General features: G+C 44.6%; 1 protein-coding gene across 1 annotated transcript in view; it reads left to right on the top strand.

The window, feature by feature from the left end:
* UBE2K (ubiquitin conjugating enzyme E2 K) overlaps window positions 1-22777 on the top strand; it is a 1186450-nt gene that overhangs the window by 872377 nt on the left and 291296 nt on the right. Inside the window, exon 5 of the mRNA XM_044062933.1 lies at window positions 15147-15246. Coding sequence (XP_043918868.1) covers window positions 15147-15246 — 100 coding nt within the window. The remainder of the gene's footprint in view (window positions 1-15146; window positions 15247-22777) is intronic.

Below are 22777 nucleotides of genomic sequence, written 5' to 3'. Positions count from 1 at the left end.
AGTCACATTTGCACATTAATGTCCTGGAGTTGAGAGCGGTACTTTTGGCGGTGCAGTATTTTCATCACTCTCTACCTCTGGGGGGCGATTGCGATTCAGACCGACAACATGTCTGTGGTCTGGGTACATCAACAAGCAAGGGGGAACCAGATCTTACCCCTTATCTCGAGAGGCCCTGAGAGTTTGTCAGTGGGCTGTATCCACCGGGTGGTTTCTGATAGCAATGCGCATCCCGGGAAAATCCAACATGATTGCGGACAAACTGAGCAGAGCCTATCTGATGCCACATGAATGGCCCCTCAAAAATGAGGTTGCGGAGAAGATTTCCCAGAGATGGGGGCCAGCCTTGCTGCAACCTCTCTGCATCCCCTATGAATGCCAAATGAAGAAGCTACTTTGACATGAATCCCCCATCAGGAGACAGCCCAAGGGACTCGCTCGTACACTATTGGGCCCTGGGACTCCTATATGCCTATCCACCAGTTCCCCTGATTCCAAAATTCTTGCAGAAAGCCAAAGCCCTGGGGAGAACTGTAATTTTAATAGCCCCATTTTGGCCTTGACAGATTTGGTTCCTCTTCCTTCGACTGTACCAACTGGAGGACCCTTGGATTCTGGACCCAGTTCCAGATCTACTAACTCATTCGTCAGGGGCACTTCATCCTTCTCTTCAATCCCTCAGGTTGACAACTTGGCTGCACCAATTCCCAACCTAGCCAGGTCACACGACTTCTCAGAGGTACATCATATTCTTGTATCCTCTGATAAAGCTTCCACCAGAAAGTTGTACGCCAGTAAATGGAAGCGATTTGCCTTTTAGACTTCCTAAAATAATATTGATCCTTATGTCACCCCAATTCCAAGCATTTTGGAGTTCTGACTAAGCTTTTTAATGACCGTGCTGCAGCTGCCACTTTAAGAGTTCAACTGGCTGCAATTTAAAATTTTCACCTTGGATCTGAAGGTTCTAACCTAATGTCGTACAGACTCTGTAGGGCTTTCCTAAAGGATACCATACATCTTAGACCACCTGTTAGACAACCTTTTACTCCTTGGAATCTGAATTTTGTGTTGTCATGGATTATTCTTCCTCCCTTTGAGCCTGCATCATCCTGCCATTTGAAATTTCTCTCTTGGAAAACTATCTTCTTGGTAGCCATTACCTCAGCACGTAGAGTGTCCGAACTTCAGGCCCTATCAGTCCCCCATATTTGGTGTTTCATCCCGACAGAGTGTCACTGAGGACTAACCCTTCTTTCCGTCCAAGATGTGTGCAGAGGCTAACCTGATTCAAGCTATTGAACTCCCAACTTTCTTCAGTAATCATTCTAACAAGTTGGAGTATATGTTGCATAAGCTTGATGTTCACAGGCAATTAAGATTCTATTTGGACAGAACAAAAGAATTTAGAAAATCAGAACTTTGTTTCTCATGCTGACACAAAGAAAGGGCTAGCAGTATCCAAGGTTACTCTTTCCAAATGGTTAACTGACTGCATAAAATTCACATATTCCTCAGTGAATCATCCATTTGAACATAGCGTGAAAGCGCATTCCACTAGGGCTGTTTCTGCTCCCTCAGGTTATGCGGCTAGGCTGCCTTTGGACACTATATGTGCAGCTGCCACTTGGTCTAAGCCGCATACCTTCATCACTCATTACAAAATAGACAGGGCCTCCAGGGACAGGGCTTCCTTTGGTTCCACTGTCCTCAAAAATATACTCCCGTGAGCCACCCAGGATTTGGGTGCCTGGGACGCTACCAGTGTGTAAGAATGAATGGCGAGATTGAACAACTTCACATAATGAAGTTATGTACTTACCATAACGTTCCATGTGAGTTGTTCATCTCACCTTCATTCTTACATTCCCACCCACCTTCCCCCTCTAGGCTTCTCGAAGAACGAGTAAGACTTGCAGTCTGGTGGGTCTTGTTTTACGATTTCTTACTCCGGCTGGAGTATCTGTTATATGATGTTCATCGTGTTACACTGCTGCAGTCATTACACTTGGGTTATCCTGCCATCAGGTGGTTCCCCAGTCAGCCTGAGTTCCAAAGTCTTGGTCCAGTGTCTGTTGCTGTTGCCTCCTCCCTGACGTCAGTGCAACAGGGGTATATAAGATGCAGCCGACGCCATTTTCTTCAGTCTTAAAGCAGTTCGCAAGTGCCGGTCGGCCGTCTCTTGAGATTTTCATTCCGAATCCAGATCCGAAGTCTTCTACAAAGCTTAGTACCCCATTGGGGAAACTTTTTCTTGCCTCAGACCGATGTCAGTAAAAGTTAAGAACTGTATTTCTTGTGGGAAGCAAATACCTCATAAAGATTTCCATTCCTATTGTATCCCATGCCTAGGCCCAGACCATGACCGTCACTGGTTGTCGGTTTTGTGCTAGGTTTAACAAGCACACTATTAAATGTCTGTTTGATTTTGCCCGACATTATTTTGGTAAAAAATTCAATTATACCATGCCGTCGGAACTTCCGACGACGGACTACACAAAAAGTGCAAAGACAAGGATAGGTATCCGAAGCCTAAAACTGACAACAAAGCCTCTTCTAGGCCAGTCGCCGGTTCTCCGGTTTTCAGCGAGGCACCTTCGCAGCCCCTGACAACCGCTTCTGTAGAACCACAGGCCGCCTCTGACTCCCACGTGGAGATGGCTGGGCCTTCGGGCGCACAAGTTATTCAGCTTACGAGACTAAGCTTTCAGAGGGATCCAGAGTAGCTGAGCAACCCACAGCTTCAGAGGGTGTCTTCAGACCTACTCAATTAAGCATTAAACCCTCAGCTAAGTCTAAGCCTCCTTCAAAATCAAAGAAACAAATACAGCATTCTCCAGGGCAGGCCTCCATGCCTAAGAAACAGATGCTCAAAATGGCCGAAGACCTAATCACTCTGATCAGGGGGTCCCATTCCCCTCCTGATAAAAGGCCTAGACAGGATGCAGACTAGGACTCATCCGACCAGGTGTCCATCTCTTCTGATTCATCCTCAGACCTAGGATACTCTTTACCCCCTTATGAGGATTCTGATGCTGAGGAATCAATTCCATCGGCATGACCGCCTTAGGACTACTCCTTTGGGGAAACTCTACATACCATGAGGGGGTATTTCCACTGGGAAGGCCAGGATTACTCAGAATCCAAGAAAAGGCTCCGAGACTTCCTTTTATTACCTCAGCACAGACCCCTTGCTATTCCGCCAGTGTTAGATATTGTGGATGATGTGTATACTGAATCCAGCTTAAATCCTGATTCCTTACCTCCAGCCCCTGTTAAACCCGACAGATACTACATAGTCCCTGACTCGCATAAATTTCTGTATAAAAGCCCTGTAGCTGACCCTGAAACTATTTCTCAGGGACCCAAAGAAGTTGAGGCCTCATCAGCCAAGAATCCAGTTACCTCTGACAGAGATTCTAGAGCATTAGACAGATGGGGAAAGAAAGTATATACGTCTGCAACTTTAGCAATGAGAGCCTTAAATTGCCAGTTTCACATGCTAAAATATCAGCAATTTTTACTGTCTCAGTTAAAACAGAAAATGCTTCCAGAATCAGATCCCCCTAATTTTAAAGAATTGCAGGATTTATTGCATGCAGCTGAACAAGTGGGAAAGCATACTTTGCAATGTGGTTTTGATTCTCTAGAGGCCTCCTGCAGAGCAGCAGTTACAGGCTCTGTCATTGGAAGACGTGCTTGGTTAAAAGAACATGCGTTACCAGATCATGTTAAAGCAAAATTATTGGATGCACCTTTGCAGCAGGATATGTTATTTGAAGTTAAGGCAAAGGAGGTATTAAAGAAAATGGAGGATAAGGCTAAATCTATGCAAACGGTGAAGGATTTCTTACAGGTTCAGCCTCCTAGATTTAGCAGCAACTGGCCAACTAAGAATTGGTCCTTTCCAATTACAGTCAGACCTCAAAGGGGAAGATACAGACGTCCAAGAGGTAGAGGTCAAACACAAGGTCCTTATAGGCCTCGGCAGTGGGTTGCCTCAGGCCAGACAGAAGTGTAAGACAGACCCCAACCATATAAAAAGCAGCTGCAATGACTTCCCACTACAGCTGCCAAACAAATCCCTCTTGGCAGCCCCCTTGGGAGGAAAACTGGCACTCTTCTACCACAATTGGCAAATGATCATCAAAGACAAATGGGTTCTCAACATTGTATTTCAAGGTTACAGGTTCCACTTCCACATTCTGCCAAGGTTAAAAGGAATGCCAAATCTGCCACCAAATCAATGGGCAGAGGCTCAAAAACAAAAACAAATTACAGCATTCATGGATATGAGAGCTATTCAAAAGATACCATCACAGGAGCAAGGACAAGGATTTTACTCAAGACTCTTTCTGGCACCCAGAAAGGACAAAGCTGGAGGCCCATTCTGGATCTTTCATCTCTAAACACTTACCTGGATGTTCCGAAATTCAAAATGTTGACATTACAGCAGCTTCTTCCCATGCTGAGCAAGAAAGCTTGGCTCGTGAATTTGGACCTCAAGGGGGCATACCTGCATGTCCCTATCAGACAAAACTGCAGAATATACCTCAGATTCATAGCTGGTTCAATGCACTACCAATTCCGTGCACTGCCCTTTGGCTTATCTTGAACACAATGGCCCAGATGGCTTATCTCACGCCAGACAAGCAAGGACAACTGACTCAATACTTTCAATTGATGGCCAAAGACCCAACTCCCTGCAAGAAAAATTCTGCAGGCCTTGCGTTACATGGCATTCTGCATACTATTAATTCCATATGCCAAACTGCATATGAGGAAACTACAATGGTACCTAAAGAATGTATGGTCTCAACACTGTCAAAGTTTGGAAGCAGTTATACCACTAATCCCTTGACTTCAGCAGGAGTGTCAATGGTGGGCTCAAGCTTGTCACCTCAAGGGACAGCCTTTTACACAACCCACAGCCAGGCAAACACTGACAACAGATGCATCGGATTACGCCTGGGGAGCACACATGGCAGACAGATGTATTCAGGGCATGTGGCCCACAGAACAAAGGCATCTTCACATCAATCAAAAAGAGATGCTAGCTGTACAAAATGCCCTTATAGCTTTCAAGGACCTGCTGCATCCAGGACAACTACTGATGGGCAGACAACACCACAGTTATGTGGTACATAAACAAGCAAGGGGGTAGGATAAACAAGCAAGGGGGCACTCACTCCTACCCCCTATGCAGACAAGCCATGACCTTGTGGAACACAGATATAAACCTTCAAGTTCATCTGCAAGCACAATTCCTGCCAGGAGAGAGAAAAACATTGGCAGATGACTTAAGCAGAAATATCATGGATCCCCACGAATGGGAATTGAATCCACAAATATTCAGAATGATAACACAGAAATGGTGGAGCCCGGACATAGATCTGTTTGCATCCCCAATAAACTGCCAGCTACAAAAATTCTGCACAAGGAGTTACCATCCACAAGCATGGAAAGTGGATGCCCTCTCATTCAGCTGGGAGAACCTGCAAGTATACGCTTTCCCAGCCCTTCCTCTCCTGCCAAAGGTACTCATAAAAGCCAGGCTAGAAGAGCGAAAGATTATTCTGATTGCACCAGGCTGGCCACGCCAGCACTGGTACCCAATCTTAAGGAGCTTAGCACAAGAACCACCCTGGATTTTGCCTCAAATCCCACATCTGCTGACTCAGCACAACAATCAAATTCTACACAGCCAGCTAAAGACTTTAAACCTAGCTGCATGGAAGATTCCTTAGTCAAGCAAGCAATGCCTCTCTCCAAAGCTGTTATGGATGCCATTCTGGAGGCCAGAAGGCCAAGTACCAGGAAAGCCTATTCGGATAAATGGAAGAGATTCTGTGCCTGGAACCAAGCTCACAGCCTTGATCCTCTTGTTCCAAACATTCCTCAGATACTACAATACTTAACTGAGATGCTGGACAAAGGTCTCTCCTTCTCATCCATCAAGATCCATGCCTCTGCCATCTCTGCTCATTACAACACGGATCCACTAATTTTCTCTAATCCTCTGTTAAAACAGTACCTCAGAAGGGCTAAAAATATAAGACCGCCCCATAGAGCACCTACTCCAACTTGGGACCTCTGCTTTGTTTTGGAAAAACTAACTTTACCTCCTTTTGAGCAAGCTAACACAGCAGAATTAAAATAGATCTCTTGGAAAACTGCTCTGCTCCTGGCAATAACATCAGCACGAAGAGTTTCAGAATTACAGGCACCTAATGGCAGTGGAACCTTTCCTCATTTTCCACCAGGACAGGGTGTCTTTAAGAACTTAACCCTACGTTTATGCCAAAGGTGGTATCCAGTGTGGCTCTAAACCAAACTATTCACCTGCCAACTTTTTATCCTAAACCACAGAATAAAGGGGAGAGACTACTGCACTCTTTGGACATTCACAGGCAGTTACGCTTCTACTTGGACAAAACCAAAGCTTTCAGAAACTCTGGGCAATTATTGGTAGCATATGCTGCAGGAGCACAGGGGAAAGCAGTTTCAAAACAGACTATTTCAAAATGGATAGGACATTGTATACGTTTCTGCTACACGTACCATGGAAAACCTGTACCTAGCAGCTTAAATCTCACTCCACCAGGGCAACAGCCACTTCAACTGCCTACCTCAGGGGAGTACCTACCAAGGATATTTTGGAAGCAGCAACTTGGAGTTCTGTACATACCTTCACCAAGCATTACCATCTACCTCTACACTCTAAATCCAGAGCTGGCTTCGCCACTGCAGTGCTGCAGGGCCTTATAGCCACCCCTAATGCCTTATAGAACCAGCCACCCTACCTCAGCTATGGGATTCTACCCAAGAGTAATGACTGCAGCAGTGTAACACGATGAACATAATAGTTTTCTACTTACCATAAATGTAGATGTTAGAGTGTATACACTGCTGCAGTCCAGGTTACCCTCCCTCCTTCCCCTCTTACTGGCTGATACGTACCTATGTCTTCTACCCTTACTACCTATGGGGAGTATTTGCTGGTAGCTGTAAGTTGTTTTTTGCTAGTTCTTATGTATGTTTTATTAGCAATTGGAATTGCCTTACTATTTAGAGGCGCCTGAAATCTGGGGCAAGAAAAACTGAAGAAAATGGCGTCTGCTGCATCTTATATACTCCTGTCACACTGACGTCAGAGAGGAGGCGACAGCAGCAGACGCCGGACCAAGACTTTGGAACTCAGGCTGACTGGGGAACCGCCTGACGGCAGGATAACCCAAGTGTAATGACTGCAGCAGTGTATTCACTCGAACATCTACATTTATGGTAGGTACAAAACTGTACTTTATATATGTTACAAGCTGGGATCAGCAAACTAGATCTGAGGTGAGACAGAGAGCATTATGGAATGGGGACTTGGCCTCGAGCTACTCTAAGACCATGAGCTTGTGAAAGCGGCCGGCCCGGAGCCAGTGGATCGGCTCCAAGCCCATGTGTAAGGATGAAGGCGAGATGAAAAACTCATCTGGAACGATGTTCGTGTTTCACTGTTGCAGTCATTACACTTGGGTTATCCTGCTGGCAGGCTACCCGCAGTCGGCAAGAATTCCAAAGTCCTGGTCCGGCATCTGTTGCTGTCGCCTCTTCCCTGACGTCAGTGTGCCAGGGTTATAAAAGATGCAGCCGACGCCATTTTCTCCAGTCTTTCTTGCCGCGTGGTGCCCGAAACAAAAGCAGCTCGCAAGTGCCGGTCGGCCGACTCCTGAGATTTTCAAAATTTAATTTCAGATCTGAAGTCTTCTATAAAGCTAAATACCCTATTGGGGAAACTTTTTTTCTTGCTCCAGACCGATGTCAGAAAAAGTTAACAATTGTATTTCTTGTGGGAAGCAAATACCTCATAAAGATTTTCATTCTTACTGTATTCCTTGCCTAAGCCCTGACCACGACGTAGCTAGTTGTAGGTTTTGTGCTAGATTTAAATAACGCACTATTAAGCGTCGGTATGATTTTGCTTTTCATTACTTTGGCCAAAGGTTTAACTATATAATGCAATCGGAACAACCGACGACCGGAATTCATAAAAAACGCAAGGAAAAAGAAAAGCACAGGCATCCGATGCCCAACACCGACGACGAAGCCTCTTCTAGGCCAGTCGCCAGTTCTCAGTGAGGTGCTTTCGCAGCCCCTGACACCCGCTACCTCCGACTCCCACGTGGAGACAGCTAGGCCTCTGAATACTCAAGGTATTGGGCCTTTGGAAACTAATCCCTCAGATGGGTCCGGAGCCGCTGAGCAGGCATTGGCTTCTGAGGATGATTTCAGACCTACACAGCTTTACATCAAGCCAACTTCAACATCAAAGACTAAAACAGTTTGAAAGACAAGGAAACAAGTACAGCATTCTCCAGGACAGACTTCCATGCCTAAGAAACAGATGCTCAAAATGGCCGAAGACCTAATTTGATCAGGGGTTCCCATCCCCCTCCTGATAAGAGGCCTAGGCAAGATACTGAAAATGATTCCTTTGATCAGGTTTCCATGTCCTCTGACTCCTCTTCAGAACAGGGATACTCTATTCCTCCCTATGAGGATTCTGATGCTGAAGAATCTATTCCTTCAGCTTCTCCTCCTGAGGATTACTCTTTTGGGGAAACCCTGCAGACCATGAGGGAGCATTTCCACTGGGAGAGCCAAGATTATTCAGATTCTAAGAAAAGGCTCAGAGGTTTTCTTCTACTACCTCAGCACAGACCTCTTGCTATTCCACCTGTTCTAGACATTGTAGATGTATTTTCAGAGTCCAGCCTGTCCTCCCGACTCTTTACCGCCTGCACCTGTTAAGCCAGACAGATACTGCAGGGTTCCAGATTCTCATAAATTTCTATATAAAAACCCTGCTGCTGACCCAGAAACTATTTCTCAGGGTCCCAAAGGGGTCAAGGCTGCTACTGCAAAAATCCCTGTCCTCTCAGATAGAGATTCCAGGGCACTAGACAGATGGGGGGAAAAAAGTTTACACTTCTGCTACCTTGGCTGTAAGGGCTTTAAATTGTCTGTTTCATATGCTTAAATATCAGCAATACTTAATGTCTCTGTTAAAATAGAAAATGTTGACAAATTCTGAATGTTCTGCGAACAAGGGATTGTAGGATTTATTGCATGCAGCTGAACAAGTGGGAAAACATACTTTGCAATGTGGTTATGATTCGCTGGAGGTCTCTTGCAGGGCTGCTCTAACAGGTTCTGTTATTAGAAGGCATGCTTGGTTAAAGGAACAGACTCTGCCTGATCATTGTTAAAGCAAAATTATTGGATGCTCCATTACAGCATGATACTTTGTTTGGTGTTAAGGCAGAAGAGGTGTTGAAGAAAATGGAGGCTAAATCTAAATCTATGCAGACACTGAAGGATTTCTTACAGGTACAGCCACCCAGATTTAGCAGGAACTGGCCTAAGAATTGGCCCTTTCCCATGTCAGACAGGCCACAAAGAGGCAGATACAGACGCCCTAGAGGCAGACATCAGCCCCAGGGCTCATACAGGCCCAAACAATGGGGTGCTTCTACCTCCAAAAGCGGAGAAGACAAATCGCAGCCATATAGAAAACAGTCCCAATGACTTCCCTCTGCCAATGCCAAGCACTTATCTTTTGGCAGCACCCTTAGGGGAAAAGCTAGCACTTTTTTTCACAAAATTGGCACATGATCACCCAGGACAAATGGGTCCTAAATATAGTCTCTCAGGGCTACAGGTTCCACTTTCACACCCTTCCAAAGGCAAAAGGTATTAAAAATATAATAAACTACAAGCAATGACGGCAATCCGAACTCGTGAAACCCAACAACTTTAATTGTAAAGCGCTTTGTTAATTCAATCAAAACGAAAAGTGCTTTACAGTTAAAGTTGTTGGTTTCACGAGTTCGGGTTGCCGTCATTGCTTGCATCAGTTTATTATATTTTTAATTCGTAGTTTAAGTAATCATTTCAGTTTTTGGTTTAAAAGGCAAAAGGTATGCCAGACCTGCCACACAATCAATGGACAGAGGCACAAAAACAAGTTTCATCTCTCATGGACATGAGGGCCATTCAACCAGTGCCACAACAAGAGCAGGGACAAGTATTTTACTCAAGACTTTTCTTAGTACCAAGAAAGGACAAAGCATGAAGACCAGTTCTGGACCTGTCTATTCTAAATACCTTTCTGGATGTTCCGAAATTCAAAATGTTGACTCTGCAACAGCTTCTGCCCATGCTGGGCAAGAAGGCTTGGCTTGTAACTTTGGACCTCAGAGGCATACCTGCATGTCCCAGTCAGGCACTCTTGCAGAAGATACCTCAAGATTCATAGCTGGCTCAATGCACTACCAATTCTCTGCACTGCCCTTTGGCTTATCTACTGCGCCCAGGGTCTTCACAAAATGCCTGGCACCAGTAATTGCGTTTTGCAGACAAAGAGGAATTCAAATATATCCATACTTGGACGACTGCCTTATTCAAGCAGAGATGAAAAACATTCTACTAAAGCATCTGGCGTTTGTAAAAAAGATTACTAATTTGCCTAGGGTACACAGTAAACGAAAATAAATCAAAATTAGTACCCTTTCAAGAGATAATATTTCTGGATGCAAGCTTAAATACAACTGCCCAGATGGCTTATCTCACACCAGACAAACAAAGGCAACTGACTTCTTACTTCAAAAGCATGGCAACAAAGACCCAGTTATCTGCAAGAACAATTCTGGAGGCTCTGGGCTACATGGCCTCCTGCATTCTGCTAATTCCATATGCAAGACTGTATATGAGGAAACTACAGTGATATCTAAAAAGTGTTTGGACTCAACATTGCCGCAGCGTGGTATCATTAATTTCACTCATTCCATCCCTGCAACATGAGTTTTGTTGGTGGGCACAGGCCTGTCACCACAACAAGGGACAGCCATTCACTTTACCCACCGCCAGGCAAACACTAACAACAGATGCATCAGGTTATGCCTGGGGGGCCCACATGGCAGGAAAATGTATTCAGGGGACATGGCCCCCAAGCCAAAGGCATCTTCACATCAATCAAAAAGAGATGCTAGCTGTACAAAATGCCCTGACAGCCTTCAAGGACCTACTTCATCCAGGACAGTTGCTGATAAAGACAGACAACACCACAGTTGTGGTACATAAACAAGCAGGGGGGCACACATTCCTACCCCCTCTGCAGACAAGCCATGATTTTGTGGAACACAGCATTGACTTCCCAAGCACAATTCCTGCCAGGAAAAACAAATGCTCTGGCAGACGAACTAAGCAGAAACCTTATGGATCCTCACGAGTGGAAACTAGATCCACAAATCTTCAGCATGATAACAAGGAAATGGGGATGCCCAGACACGGATCTTTTTGCCTCTCCTCACAACTGCCAACTTCAGAGATTCTGCACAAGGACTTAAGATGGAAAGTGGATGCCTTGTTATTCAGCTGGAACAACCTTACAGTATATGCCTTTCCTCCACTGCCTCTCCTCCCCAAGGTACTCCTAAAGGTCAGACAAGAGAAGCCACAAATTATACTTATTGCCCCAGATTGGCCACGCCAACACTGGTACCCAATCCTAAGGAGCTTGTCCCAAGGCCCAGCCTGGACATTGCCTCAAATTCCTCATTTACTGACCCAACAAAATCAGATCCTACACAGTCAACTCAGAACCCTAAATCTGGCTGCATGGCAGATAGTGTAACCATTCAGAATACACCTCTCTCTAAAGCGGTTATGGATGTTATTTTGGAGGCCAGGAGGCCTAGCACCAGAAAATCTTATGCAGAAAAATGAAAGAGATTTGTTGCTTGGAACCAGGCACAAGGAATTGACACGCTTGTCCCAAATATGCCTCAGATTTTACAATATCTAACTGAGATGCTGGACAAAGGTCTATCCTTCTCATCAATTAAGATTCATGCCTCTGCCGTTTCAGCTCATTACAATGCAAACCCACCTTTTTTTCACATCCACTGCTTAGGCAGTTCCTCAGGGGGGCCAAAAATACAAGACCTCCAAGGAGAGCACCAATACCTGCATGGGACCTCAATTTTCTCTTGGAAAAACTCACACAGCCTCCTTTCGAGCCAGCCAATACAACTGAGATAAAATTCAAATCATGGAAAACAGCTCTGCTCCTAGCAATAACTTCAACAAGAAGAGTCTCAGAGTTACAGGCATTGATGGCTGTGGAACCTTTTATTATCTTCCATCAGGACAGGGTTTCTCTAAGGACAAATCAAACATTTATGCCTAAGGTGGTGTCCAGTGTGGCTCTTAACCAAACCATTCATTTGCCTACTTTTTTCCCAAACCCACAGAATAAAGGGGAGAGACTTCTGCATTCTTTGGACATACACAGACAGCTACGCTTCTACTTGGACAAAACTAAAGCTTTAATGGCATACTCTGCAGGATCACAAGGAAAGGCTATCTCAAAGCAGACTATTTCAAAATGGATAAGACACTGCATTCGTTTCTGCTATTCACAGCATGGCAAGTCAGTGCCTAAGGGCATTAGACCACATTCTACCAGGGCAGCAGCCACCTCAGCAGCCTTCCTCAGGGGAGTACCAACCAAGGATATTTTGGAGGCTGCAACTTGGACTTCACTGCACACTTTTACTAAGCATTACCACTTACCTCTTTACTCTAAATCCAGAGCAGGCTTTGCCACTGCAGTTCTGCAGGGCCTTATAGCCACTCCTAATTCTGTTTAGACCCAGCCGCCCAACCTCAGCTTTGGGATTCAACCCAAGTGTAATGACTTTAACAGTGAAACACGATGAACATAGTACAGTTGTGTACCTACCATAAATGTAGATGTTCGAGTGTATTCACTGTTTCAGTCCAGGTTACCCACCCACCATCCCCGTTTCTTTGCTGGGACTTATCTGTACTTCTCTCTCCTATACAACCTATGTGGTGTATTTGCTTGTAGATGAAGGTATTGTTTATTTTGCTGCATGCTTTTATAAGCAATTAGCCTACCCTTTTGGGGGCACCTGACATCTGGGGCAAGAAAAACTGAAGAAAATGGCGTTGGCTGCATCTTTTATACCCCTGGAGCACTGACGTCAGGGAAGAGGCGACAGCAACCGACGCCACACCAGGACTTTGGAATTCAGGCCGACTGCGGGTAGCCTGCCAGCAGGATAACCCAAGTGTAATGACTGCAACAGTGAATACACTCTAACATCTACATTTATGGTAGGTACACAACTGTACTTTATGGTAAGTACATAACTTCTGTATCTATTGCTTGAGATTTTCTTTGTATTCTGGTTCTGTTGAGAGTTTGCTGCATGTCCGACAAATAGGGGTTTGGTTTGCAAGCTGTCACCCTGTGAGCCAAATGCTTACAAAAGAGCAAGCCATTGTAGCTAGATGATTGGGGAAGGGTGCACGTTCAGAAGCATGCAGTGGTTGTAGGCTAAACACTGTGAGAGCTCTGCTGTTTTTAATCATCTAGACCACTGTTGGTTTAATAGAAAGCTAGGGCAGTAATACAAAATGATGGTTGTCTGGATGATGGCCCTTCTCCTTGGGGGGGTTGACTTTCAAGCAAGTGAAAGAAAGCTTGCTTGTCAGTAAGCAGAATATGTATCAACCTGCCCTACTTAATATGTATCTGTTTATTTCACTGTAACTGGGGTTTAGCAGTGATCTGGAGGACCCATTTTCACACTTTCCCTGGATTTGCATTGTAGGACCACCCAAAAAATTGCATAAACTTAGAGAGTGAACAGAACCAAGACAAATTCCAGTAAATTTCTGTAAGGTACCATTAAGGCAGAGTATTCTTGGGCATTATCAGCATAATTAAAAAAATGTTTCTACACTAGCCCTTTTGGAAACTGCTAAGTGGACTACTGTCCACACATTTGCCAAACATTAAAAAGTGTAAGCACAACACAGAGGTATACCAGGTTTTGGCACAGTTGTGCCTCAGGAGTTCCTGTAGCTGTTATCCAAATGCCCCCCCCCCCCCCCCGATAGTGATACAGTTGCAGTGACCCTTCACATAGAAGATAGTACAGTTAAAGATGTTTACCATAATAGTAGGTCATGAGAAAGAGATCCTTCCTAACAAAGTTGTGTCGATTTGTCTTTTGTTGGTTTTACAGCTGTGTTAGCTAGCATGTTGTAGAGTTACTGTTGGAATCATTACAGCACTACATTTTTCTACAGCATGTAATTGCAGCAGTACCATTTCCCTGTGAGGGTCAGAGTAAGGACACAGGGAATAGAAAAAAGCTCCTAGCAATGTTAGCTGTATAAGATTACCTCACTTACCAACTAAAATTTCACACAGTGTTGGCTTGTGGCTAACATTGGTACTGATTGTTATAAGGGCACATAGTTTAACACTTGTCTATGCAGAAGATTAAGGTTATTACCCACACGGAATTGTTATGGCTAGGCTTGTATGGGCCCTAGAGCCAATAGCCTAGTACCAACCTATGAGCTTATAATCCAGTAGTCCAGGGTTCGATTCCCCTCGGTCTCTATTTGGCTGTTTTGTAACTCTGAACAAGTCACTTAACCAGGCAGGGCTGTCATGTTACCCTGGAAAAGAAGCACATCTGTCCATTGAGCTTATTTGGTTAATAAATGAAATAAAGAGCACAGTTGATAAACTCTGATCTAGAAAAGCAGCATGAAGTTTGTAAACTTAAATGCAACTTTTAACCGTTTCATTGACTTCTCAAAGGTTTGCGGTTCAGGTAAGTAACTTACAAAACTGTTTTCTGATGCGCACTGTTCCATACATTTTATTCTGCTGCCAGGGAGCATATTCTTCTTCTAGAAAATCATAAAAGAATTGTAAGCGTCCACTGACCAATAAGAATTTCCACTTTTGTTTGTAGCATTAGCAGAATGAGTTTGCTTTAAATATCTGTATTAGAATTAGTTTACCAACATTCTTGCATGAGAAAAAGTGACATTATCAGCTGATGTGAAAATATAATATAGCTCCTTGAATGAAACATGGCAACTTGTGTACACTTTGTCTTTTATGACATGACTTTGTGTATGTACATTCTGTAGGGAAGTGATATTTTAGCAGTCTTGTATTGAAAAAGGGAGAAGTAATCTGTGTGACATATTTTTAAGGCAAGGTGTAAGCAAATATAACTTTGGCATGCATCTCCTCCTAGGGCAGCTGCTATGACATTAAGGACAGTGTTATTATCGTTACAAGCACTATTGGCAGCAGCAGAACCAGATGATCCTCAGGATGCTGTTGTAGCAAATCAGGTAAGGACTTTTTAACTTAATTTCTGAACAACCTTTTATACATCATTAGAGCATTTAGCGAACATTAACTGTAACTACTTTGCTTAATTTTAATTCACGCCTGTTCCAAATAACCACTTTCCTGCTTGTTGTTGTTGTCTTTCAACTTTTCCCGGTTAGGGGTCGCCACAGCGGAACTCAGGTCCGTTACTGATTGGCAGTAGATTTTCACGAATGCCGAGGTGCCAGCTCGACGTTCAACCTTCAACGAAGGCACGCCCATTTACACTGTATATACCAGTGATGCCTTTACCTTAACACTAATGTGTGTTTTGAGTAGTGTAGGACTTGACAGTACAGTTGGTAGCATGCTGAGGAGCTGGCAGACTTTTCACAACTAATGTTTGGGGTTGTCTAATTATGTAAAGCATTCAGAACATCAGGGCACCAAGTTATACTTCAGTGGCTTTCTAAGAAGTTCCATGCAAGGAGTCCTCTTTGTTTCCATAGGTTCATAGAATGACATTAGGCTATTGGGCCAGATGCTCTTATAAGCCTAGCCAAGAATTTTCTCACTGTTCCCACAAAGTCAGCACCTGTTTCCCCTGTCCAGCAGGGACACAGGTGGGATCCCAGGGGTGTATTTTCTGTTTTCCATCCAGTCGTCGATGTTCCTCTTAGAGGGTTAGAGAGGTACTATGCTTGACATGGTGAGGGAGTCTATTCCATAGATGGGGGAGTCTTTGGGACAGATATCTTTCCCGCCGACAAGTTCTAGTAATGTCACAGACCAGGTTGAGGCCTTGCGTGTGGATTGCGCAAGTGGAGTTTGATTTACGGAAATGGAGCAAACTCCATCAAGGTTGGGTCTGAGATGGCCTTGCATGTCAGATACAGGTCATCTCTGAGCAGTCTGTATGAGACTGAGTAGAGGGATAGGGCTTTTAGCCTGTCTGTATAGGCAGGTGTTTGAGACCCTGGATTTTCCTGGTCATGAACCTCTGTGGTCTCTCCAGCTGCTGCATATGCTTGGCAAGGGAGCATTGTACTCAATAATGGGTCTGATAAGGGAGGAGCCACAGGGATGTTATGACCCCCCGTGTTCCTGGATGAAATACCCTTACTTATGAGGTGGGGCATGTAGAAAGCTGTCCGTACGATGGAGGCAACATGGTGGTCAAAACTCAGGTTGTTTTTAACCTGGGTGCCCCAGCCCCTCACGACTCATTTTCCCCAAAGGGGATAATGATGTATTTCTTGGCATTTAGTTTGAGGTCATGCTTCTGGCACCAGTCATTTGTTAGGGTAAGGCCCTCTTGGAAGATGTTCACATCACTAGGGGAGTTTAAGACAGCACCCAGCTTGCAGTCACCTGCAAACTTGGTCAGCAACAGACCACTGGTTTTGGCTTGCACCTTAGAAAAGTATATCCCAAACAGAGGCCCCAAGACCGTTCCTTGGGGTACACCGCTCGTTATGGGTGTACTACTAGAGGTGGCTTCCCCTATTTTCACTGACTGGGTTCTATCAGTGAGCCAGTTAGCTACACATCTGGTAACAAATGAGTTGATGCCTAGCTGGTAGAGGTTATCTATTATGCCTGAGTGGGGAATAGTGTCGAAGGCTTTGGCTAGGTCTAGGCAGGCCATGTTCACAGTCTTCCCCTCGTCCATGGCTTTGACTGTTTTGAAAAAGTCAACCAAGTTTAACCGGCATGATCTTCCTTTGACAAAACTAAACTGTGTGGGGTCAAGCGTTGGGAGGTTGCCAGTGTCCTTGTTTATAAGGTCCATAATATGTTTGTGGCCTTGCAGATCAGGCTAGTTAGGATGATGGGCTTATTGCCTGGGTTACTGGACACTCCACCTTTGTGTAGAGGTATCACAGTGGTTGTCTTCCATTTGGCTAGGATGAAGCTGGTGCTCAGTCTTTGGTTGAATAAGGTGCCTAATGAAGCTGACAACTCATGTTTGAATTCTTGTAGGATACAGGCAGGGATGTTGTCTGTTCCCATGGAGACTGTATTTTTTGCATTTGAGAGGGAATTAAACGCCTGCTCCCTGGTTATGAGGGGAAGGATGCAGGTGCTGGGGATGTCCTGGTTTACTGATGTCCGGACAGGGGAGAGCAGATTTTGGTGTTGCCCTTCAGGCTGCGGTCGTATTTGAAGAAGCCCTTGTGATTGTCCTAAGTGGATGTGGCCAATTTGGACTCTGCCTTAGAGGATTTCACCAGTGACCTTATTTTGCTTGTTCAGACAAAGGAGAGATTGCTTCCAACTTGGCACATGCTCCTTCTTGGTCCTAGGCAGCATTTTTTTCCTTTAGAGTTTTTTTATTGCTGATGTCCACCAGACAGGTTTACTCTTCCTTGAAGATTTGGTCCTGTCTGGTATTGTCGAGTCCGTACAGCTATGTAAGTGCTCGTATAATTGTTTGGTGTAGAGTGATATAAGTGCTAGTTCCTACTGAAAGGACTGTAGCTGAGAAGTTGATTATACCAGTTCTCAGGAGATTGTAGTCAGCTTTGGAAAAGTTTTTTTGTTTGACTCTGATGGGGGGGGGGGGTTCAGGGGAGATGGTGAATTCGAAGGTGATTGCTTTATGGTCAGATCTTACCAAAGAGAATGATACTGTAGGGGTGCTACAGTTGGCTATTCATGTTGGTTAGTACAAGGTCCAGGATATTTTCACCTCTCGTAGGTGTGTCAACCAGCTGATCATTGACAAAAGTCAAGGAATCCCTGGGCATTCATACTTGGGCTAGAATAGGTCTTCCACTTTATGGTTGGGTAGTTAGTCACCCAGGATCAAGGAAGAGGGTTGAATCTTCGAAGATTCAAGTAAGTCCAGATAGGTGGGGTGGGTGTCTTGAGTCATGGTAGGGGGTCTGTAGCCTTGCTATGATTTGAATAGGTGTTTTGGCAACAGGTGTTTTGTCAACAGTTATCTGCACTGGGACTGTGCCTCATATTGTTTGACCAGCCTGGGGGTGTGTATGTCTTTGATAAATATTGAAACTCCACCTCCTTTGACTTTGTAGCCCTCTGTTTGGGGTCTGAAAGTGTGGTGTAGGATGAGTAACCTGGTAAGGTTGGGGTGTTCTCCACAGCTTTGAACCAGCCCTGTTAACTCACAACAGTGCCACTATTCCTCTGGAAGACTCCTGGAACGCTCTTTTGAAGCCGAGGCACTAGAGACTAATTGCTTTTATTAAATTGGATTGTCTGTTTTTTGTCGTGTTCTTTTATTTCTGCTGCTTGGTTTGTGGTTTGCATTTCACAGCGGATTCTGTCAGTTTCCTCTAGATGAGCACCACTTTCATTAAAAAGCATTGTTGGGATATTTACCTGCAGAAGGAATGTTTACCAAAGTATTGAACAAAGTTTTTTTTGGAGAATATTCATATGCTGTAGTAGAATGACTAGCTTTTGGTGACTACATTTTTTTAAGATTTCCTAGTGGTGTCCCTGTTGCTTCTATGACTACAGATAACCTTAATTGGAAACGATACTGTCTGATCCCAACTTGAGGTTGGGCTCATTCGTGAGGAGTTGCCCTGTTTACAAAGATGATCCAGGAATTCATGAAATTGGCAACCAAGGTGGGAATGCAGCAAGGTGGGAATGCAGCAGAAGGTCCAGTTACACAGACCCCACTTCACATTCTGGATTTAAGAGCCACCATTTTCTTCTTAGTGGCATTTACACATGTGGTGATGTAGGAATGGAGTAGACTTTAAGGCATCAGTGGTTGCAGAGTCGTCATTTGCTCACAAATTTGTATCTAGTAATAGATCCTTGTTGCCCATCAAATACCCACCAACCTGCACTTGGTTTTCCTGCAGACACGCTATTCGCAAGCTGTAATAAAGGATGCTTCTATGGTGGAGTGAAGAGTCCAGCTTTATTCCATTACTGTTTAGGAGTTCTGCTACCATCTGTAAAGGGGGACTATTAGCTGTCAAGTGCTGTTATGAGCTATGTGCTGCTGTTCTGGCCCTACAAGCTTTGAATAAGCTGTTTCTGGGACCTGTTGTAATTCAGCCCAACAGATTGTTTTGTGATACATAAGAAGGGAACCTTGTTGGATGTTCTTCGTGTTTCACTGTTGCAGTCATCACATTTGGGTTATCTGCTTGCAGTAGCCCTCATTCGGCCTGATTATCAAAATCTTGGGTCCTGTGTCGGTTGCTGTCTCATCTTCCATGACGTCAGGTCATCAGGGGTATAAAGCATGCAACAGATGCCGTTACATCAGTCTTTCATGCCATGCGGTGCCCGAAGCAGAAGCAGTTCGCAAGTGCCGGTTGGCCGACTCCTGACATTTTCGTTTTCGAGTTTCATAACTGAAGTCTTCAACTAAGCTAAGTACCCCATTGGGGAACCTTTTTCTTGCTCTAAACCGATGTCAGTAAAAGTTAACAATTGTATTTCTTGTGGAAAGCAAATACCTCAAAGATTTTCATTCGTACTGCATTCCTTGATTAGGCCCAGACCACAACGTACCTTGCTTTCAGTTTTGTGCCTTATTCAAACCTCAAACTATTCGTTGTCTGTTCATTTACACTTCTAAATATTTTGGTACACTGTTCAGTTATCCAGAAATGGCTTCAGTAAGCTGCCCGACTACTGACATTCCGAAAAAACGCAAAGATAAAGACAGTGACAGACCGCATAGGTCCAAAGCTGCCGACGCTTCTCCTAAGCTAGTTGCCAGTTTGCCGGTACTCAGTGAGGCGCTTTCGCAGCCCTTGATACCCGCTACTTCAGATTCACAGGCCTCTACTGAGACCCATTTGGAGTCCAGTATGCCGCGAGATGCTTCTTCCACTGTGGAACCTGTGGCTGTCTCTACCTTGGATGGGTCCGGAGCCGCTGTGCAGGCACTGGCTTCTGAGGGTGTATTCAGGCCTACTGACTTGCATATTAAACCGACGCAATCTTCTTCTTCAAGGCCTAAAACTCGATCCATGCCTAGAAAACCGACGCCCTGACTGCATGGTCAGGCCTCTATGCCTAAAAAACAAATGATAAGAATGGCTGAAGACCTTGTTACTCTAATCAGGGGAAGCCACCCTTCCCCCTCTGAGACCTAGGACTGATTTTCCTTCTGATTCTTCTGATCAGGACTCTGAAATTTCTGTTCCCTCTGATGACCAGGATTTACCCTTATCTACCTATGAGGATTCTGATGCAGAGGACCCCATTCCCTCTGCTTTCCCTCCAGAGGATTTCTCTTTTGGTGAAACTTGGCATACTCTTAGCATTTTTCGCTGGGAAAGCCAGGATTACTCTTGACTCCAAAAAGAGGCTTAGGGATTTCTTACTCCTGCCCCAACACAGGCCTTTAGCTATCCCTCCTGTACTGGACATTGTTGATGATGCCTTCCTCAGAATCTAGCCTGGCCCCTGATTGTTTACCTCCTGCTCCCAGAAAACCTGATGGGTATTACAGGGTTCCTGACTCTCACAAGTTCCTCTTTAAAAATCCTACTGTGAATCCTAAGACCATTTTTCACAGCGACCCAAGGGCATTAAGGCTACTACTGCCAAAAATCCTACCTCCTCTGATAGAAATTCCAGGGTGCTGGATGGGTAAGAAGGTATACACTTAAGCAACCTTGGCCATTAGGGCCTTAAACTGACAGTTTCATATGTTAAAAGTATCAGCAGCATATTATTGGATTGCTTAAACAGAAAATTATGTTGATTTCTGACTGTGCTGAAAATAAAGATTTTACAGGATTGAATGCATTCTGCTGAACAAGTTGGAAAACATACTTTGCAATGTGGTTTTGATTCATTAGAGGCATCTTGCCGGGCTGCTGTTACTGGGTCTGTAGTTAGAAGGCATGCTTGGCTTAAGGAGCAATCTTTACCAGATCATGTTAAAGCTAAATTGCTGGATACTCCCTTAAACCAAGGCCACCTGTTTGCCTACAAAGCAGAAGTAGTACTTAAAAAGATGGAGGAAAAAGCTAAATTTATGTAAACTGTTAGATTTCCTGCAAGTACAGCCTTCCGGATTTAGTAGGCATTGTCCCTCTGAGAATTGGTCCTTTTCTGCCTCTTCCAGGCCTCCTCAGTCCAAACCCAGAGCCAGCAGAACACCCAGGCTGCAGTCCCAAGGTACTCACAGGACTCGACAGTGGGGGAGCTCCCATTTCCAAAGCAGGGAGTAGTAAGACCCCCCCCCCCCATGATAAACTCTCTCACTGACTTAACTTTAAACCTTCCAAGCCCTGCACAACTGACTGTTCCTTTAGGGGGAAAGATTGCCCTGCAGGCAAAAAATTGGGAATTCGTTACCCAGGACAAATGGGTTTTAAATGGTTTCCCAAGGATACAGATTCCACTTCCACTCCTTACCAACCCCAAATGGTTGGCCAGATCTACCCCCAAGTCAGTGGGCAGAGGTTCAAAAGCAAGTTCTCTCTCTCGAGCATCAGGGCTATTCAACCTGTCCCAGAAGAAGAATGGGGACAAGGTTTCTGCTTGAGACTTTTTCTGGTACCCAGAAAAGACAATTCTTGACATCCTATCCTGGACCGCTCTATCCTAAACACATTTTTGGTAATCCCAAAATTCAAGATGCTAACTCTTATCTGCTGCTTCCTATGCTAGGCAAAGATGCCTGGTTGGCAGCACTGGATTTAAAGAAAGCCTACCTGCACATCCCAAGAAGTGAGTCTTGCAGAAGATACATACTCTTCAAAGCAGGCTACATGCACTATCAGTTGTCTGCACTGCCCTTTGGCTTATCTACTGCGCTCTGGGTATTCACCAAGTGCCTAGCTCCAGTCATTGCATTTTGCAGGCAAAGAAATATTCAGATATACCCATACCTGGACGATTGTCTAATTCAGGCAGAAAGCCGGGATATACTATTAAATAATCTGGCATTTGTAAAGAAATTTCTAACTTCTCTGAGGTACATCATAAATTAAATCAAATCACATTTTGTACCCTGCCAACAAATTGTATTCCTGGGAGCAAGCTTGAATACAACTTCCCAGATGGCCTACCTCACGCCAGAGAAACAAGTTCATTTGACAGCCTACTTCAAACTACTGGCCACAAAGACCCAGCTATCTGCAAGGTAAATACTGCAAGCTCTGGGGTTCATGCCCTCCTGCATTCTACTCATTCCATATGCAAGACTGCATATGAGGAAACTACAATGGTATCTAAAAAAGCCTATGCTGTCAGCATTCTCAGGATCTAGAATCAATGATCCCCATCATACCTTGTCTACAGAGAGAGTTCCTTTGGTGGGCAGAGGCCTGCCACCAAAACAGGGAAATGCCATTCAGTCTACCCCCTGCCGCCCAAACCCTAACAACAGATGCATCAGACTATGCATGGGGAGCTCACTTGGCATGGAAGTGCATTCAGGGCAAATGGAACCCAAGTCAAATGCACCTGCTTATCAATCAAAAAGAAATGTTAGCTGTACAAAATGCTCTGACAGCCTTCAAGGACCACATTCTTCCAGGACAATTATTGGCAAAGACGGACAACACCACTGTTATGTGGTGCATAAACAAGCAG

This window comes from Protopterus annectens, chromosome 2.part1, assembly GCF_019279795.1.
Source record: "Protopterus annectens isolate FY-2018-M chromosome 2.part1, PAN1.0, whole genome shotgun sequence".
In the NCBI taxonomy this organism is placed as follows: Eukaryota; Metazoa; Chordata; order Ceratodontiformes; family Protopteridae; genus Protopterus; species Protopterus annectens.
This window is presented reverse-complemented; position numbering and strand designations above follow the sequence as displayed.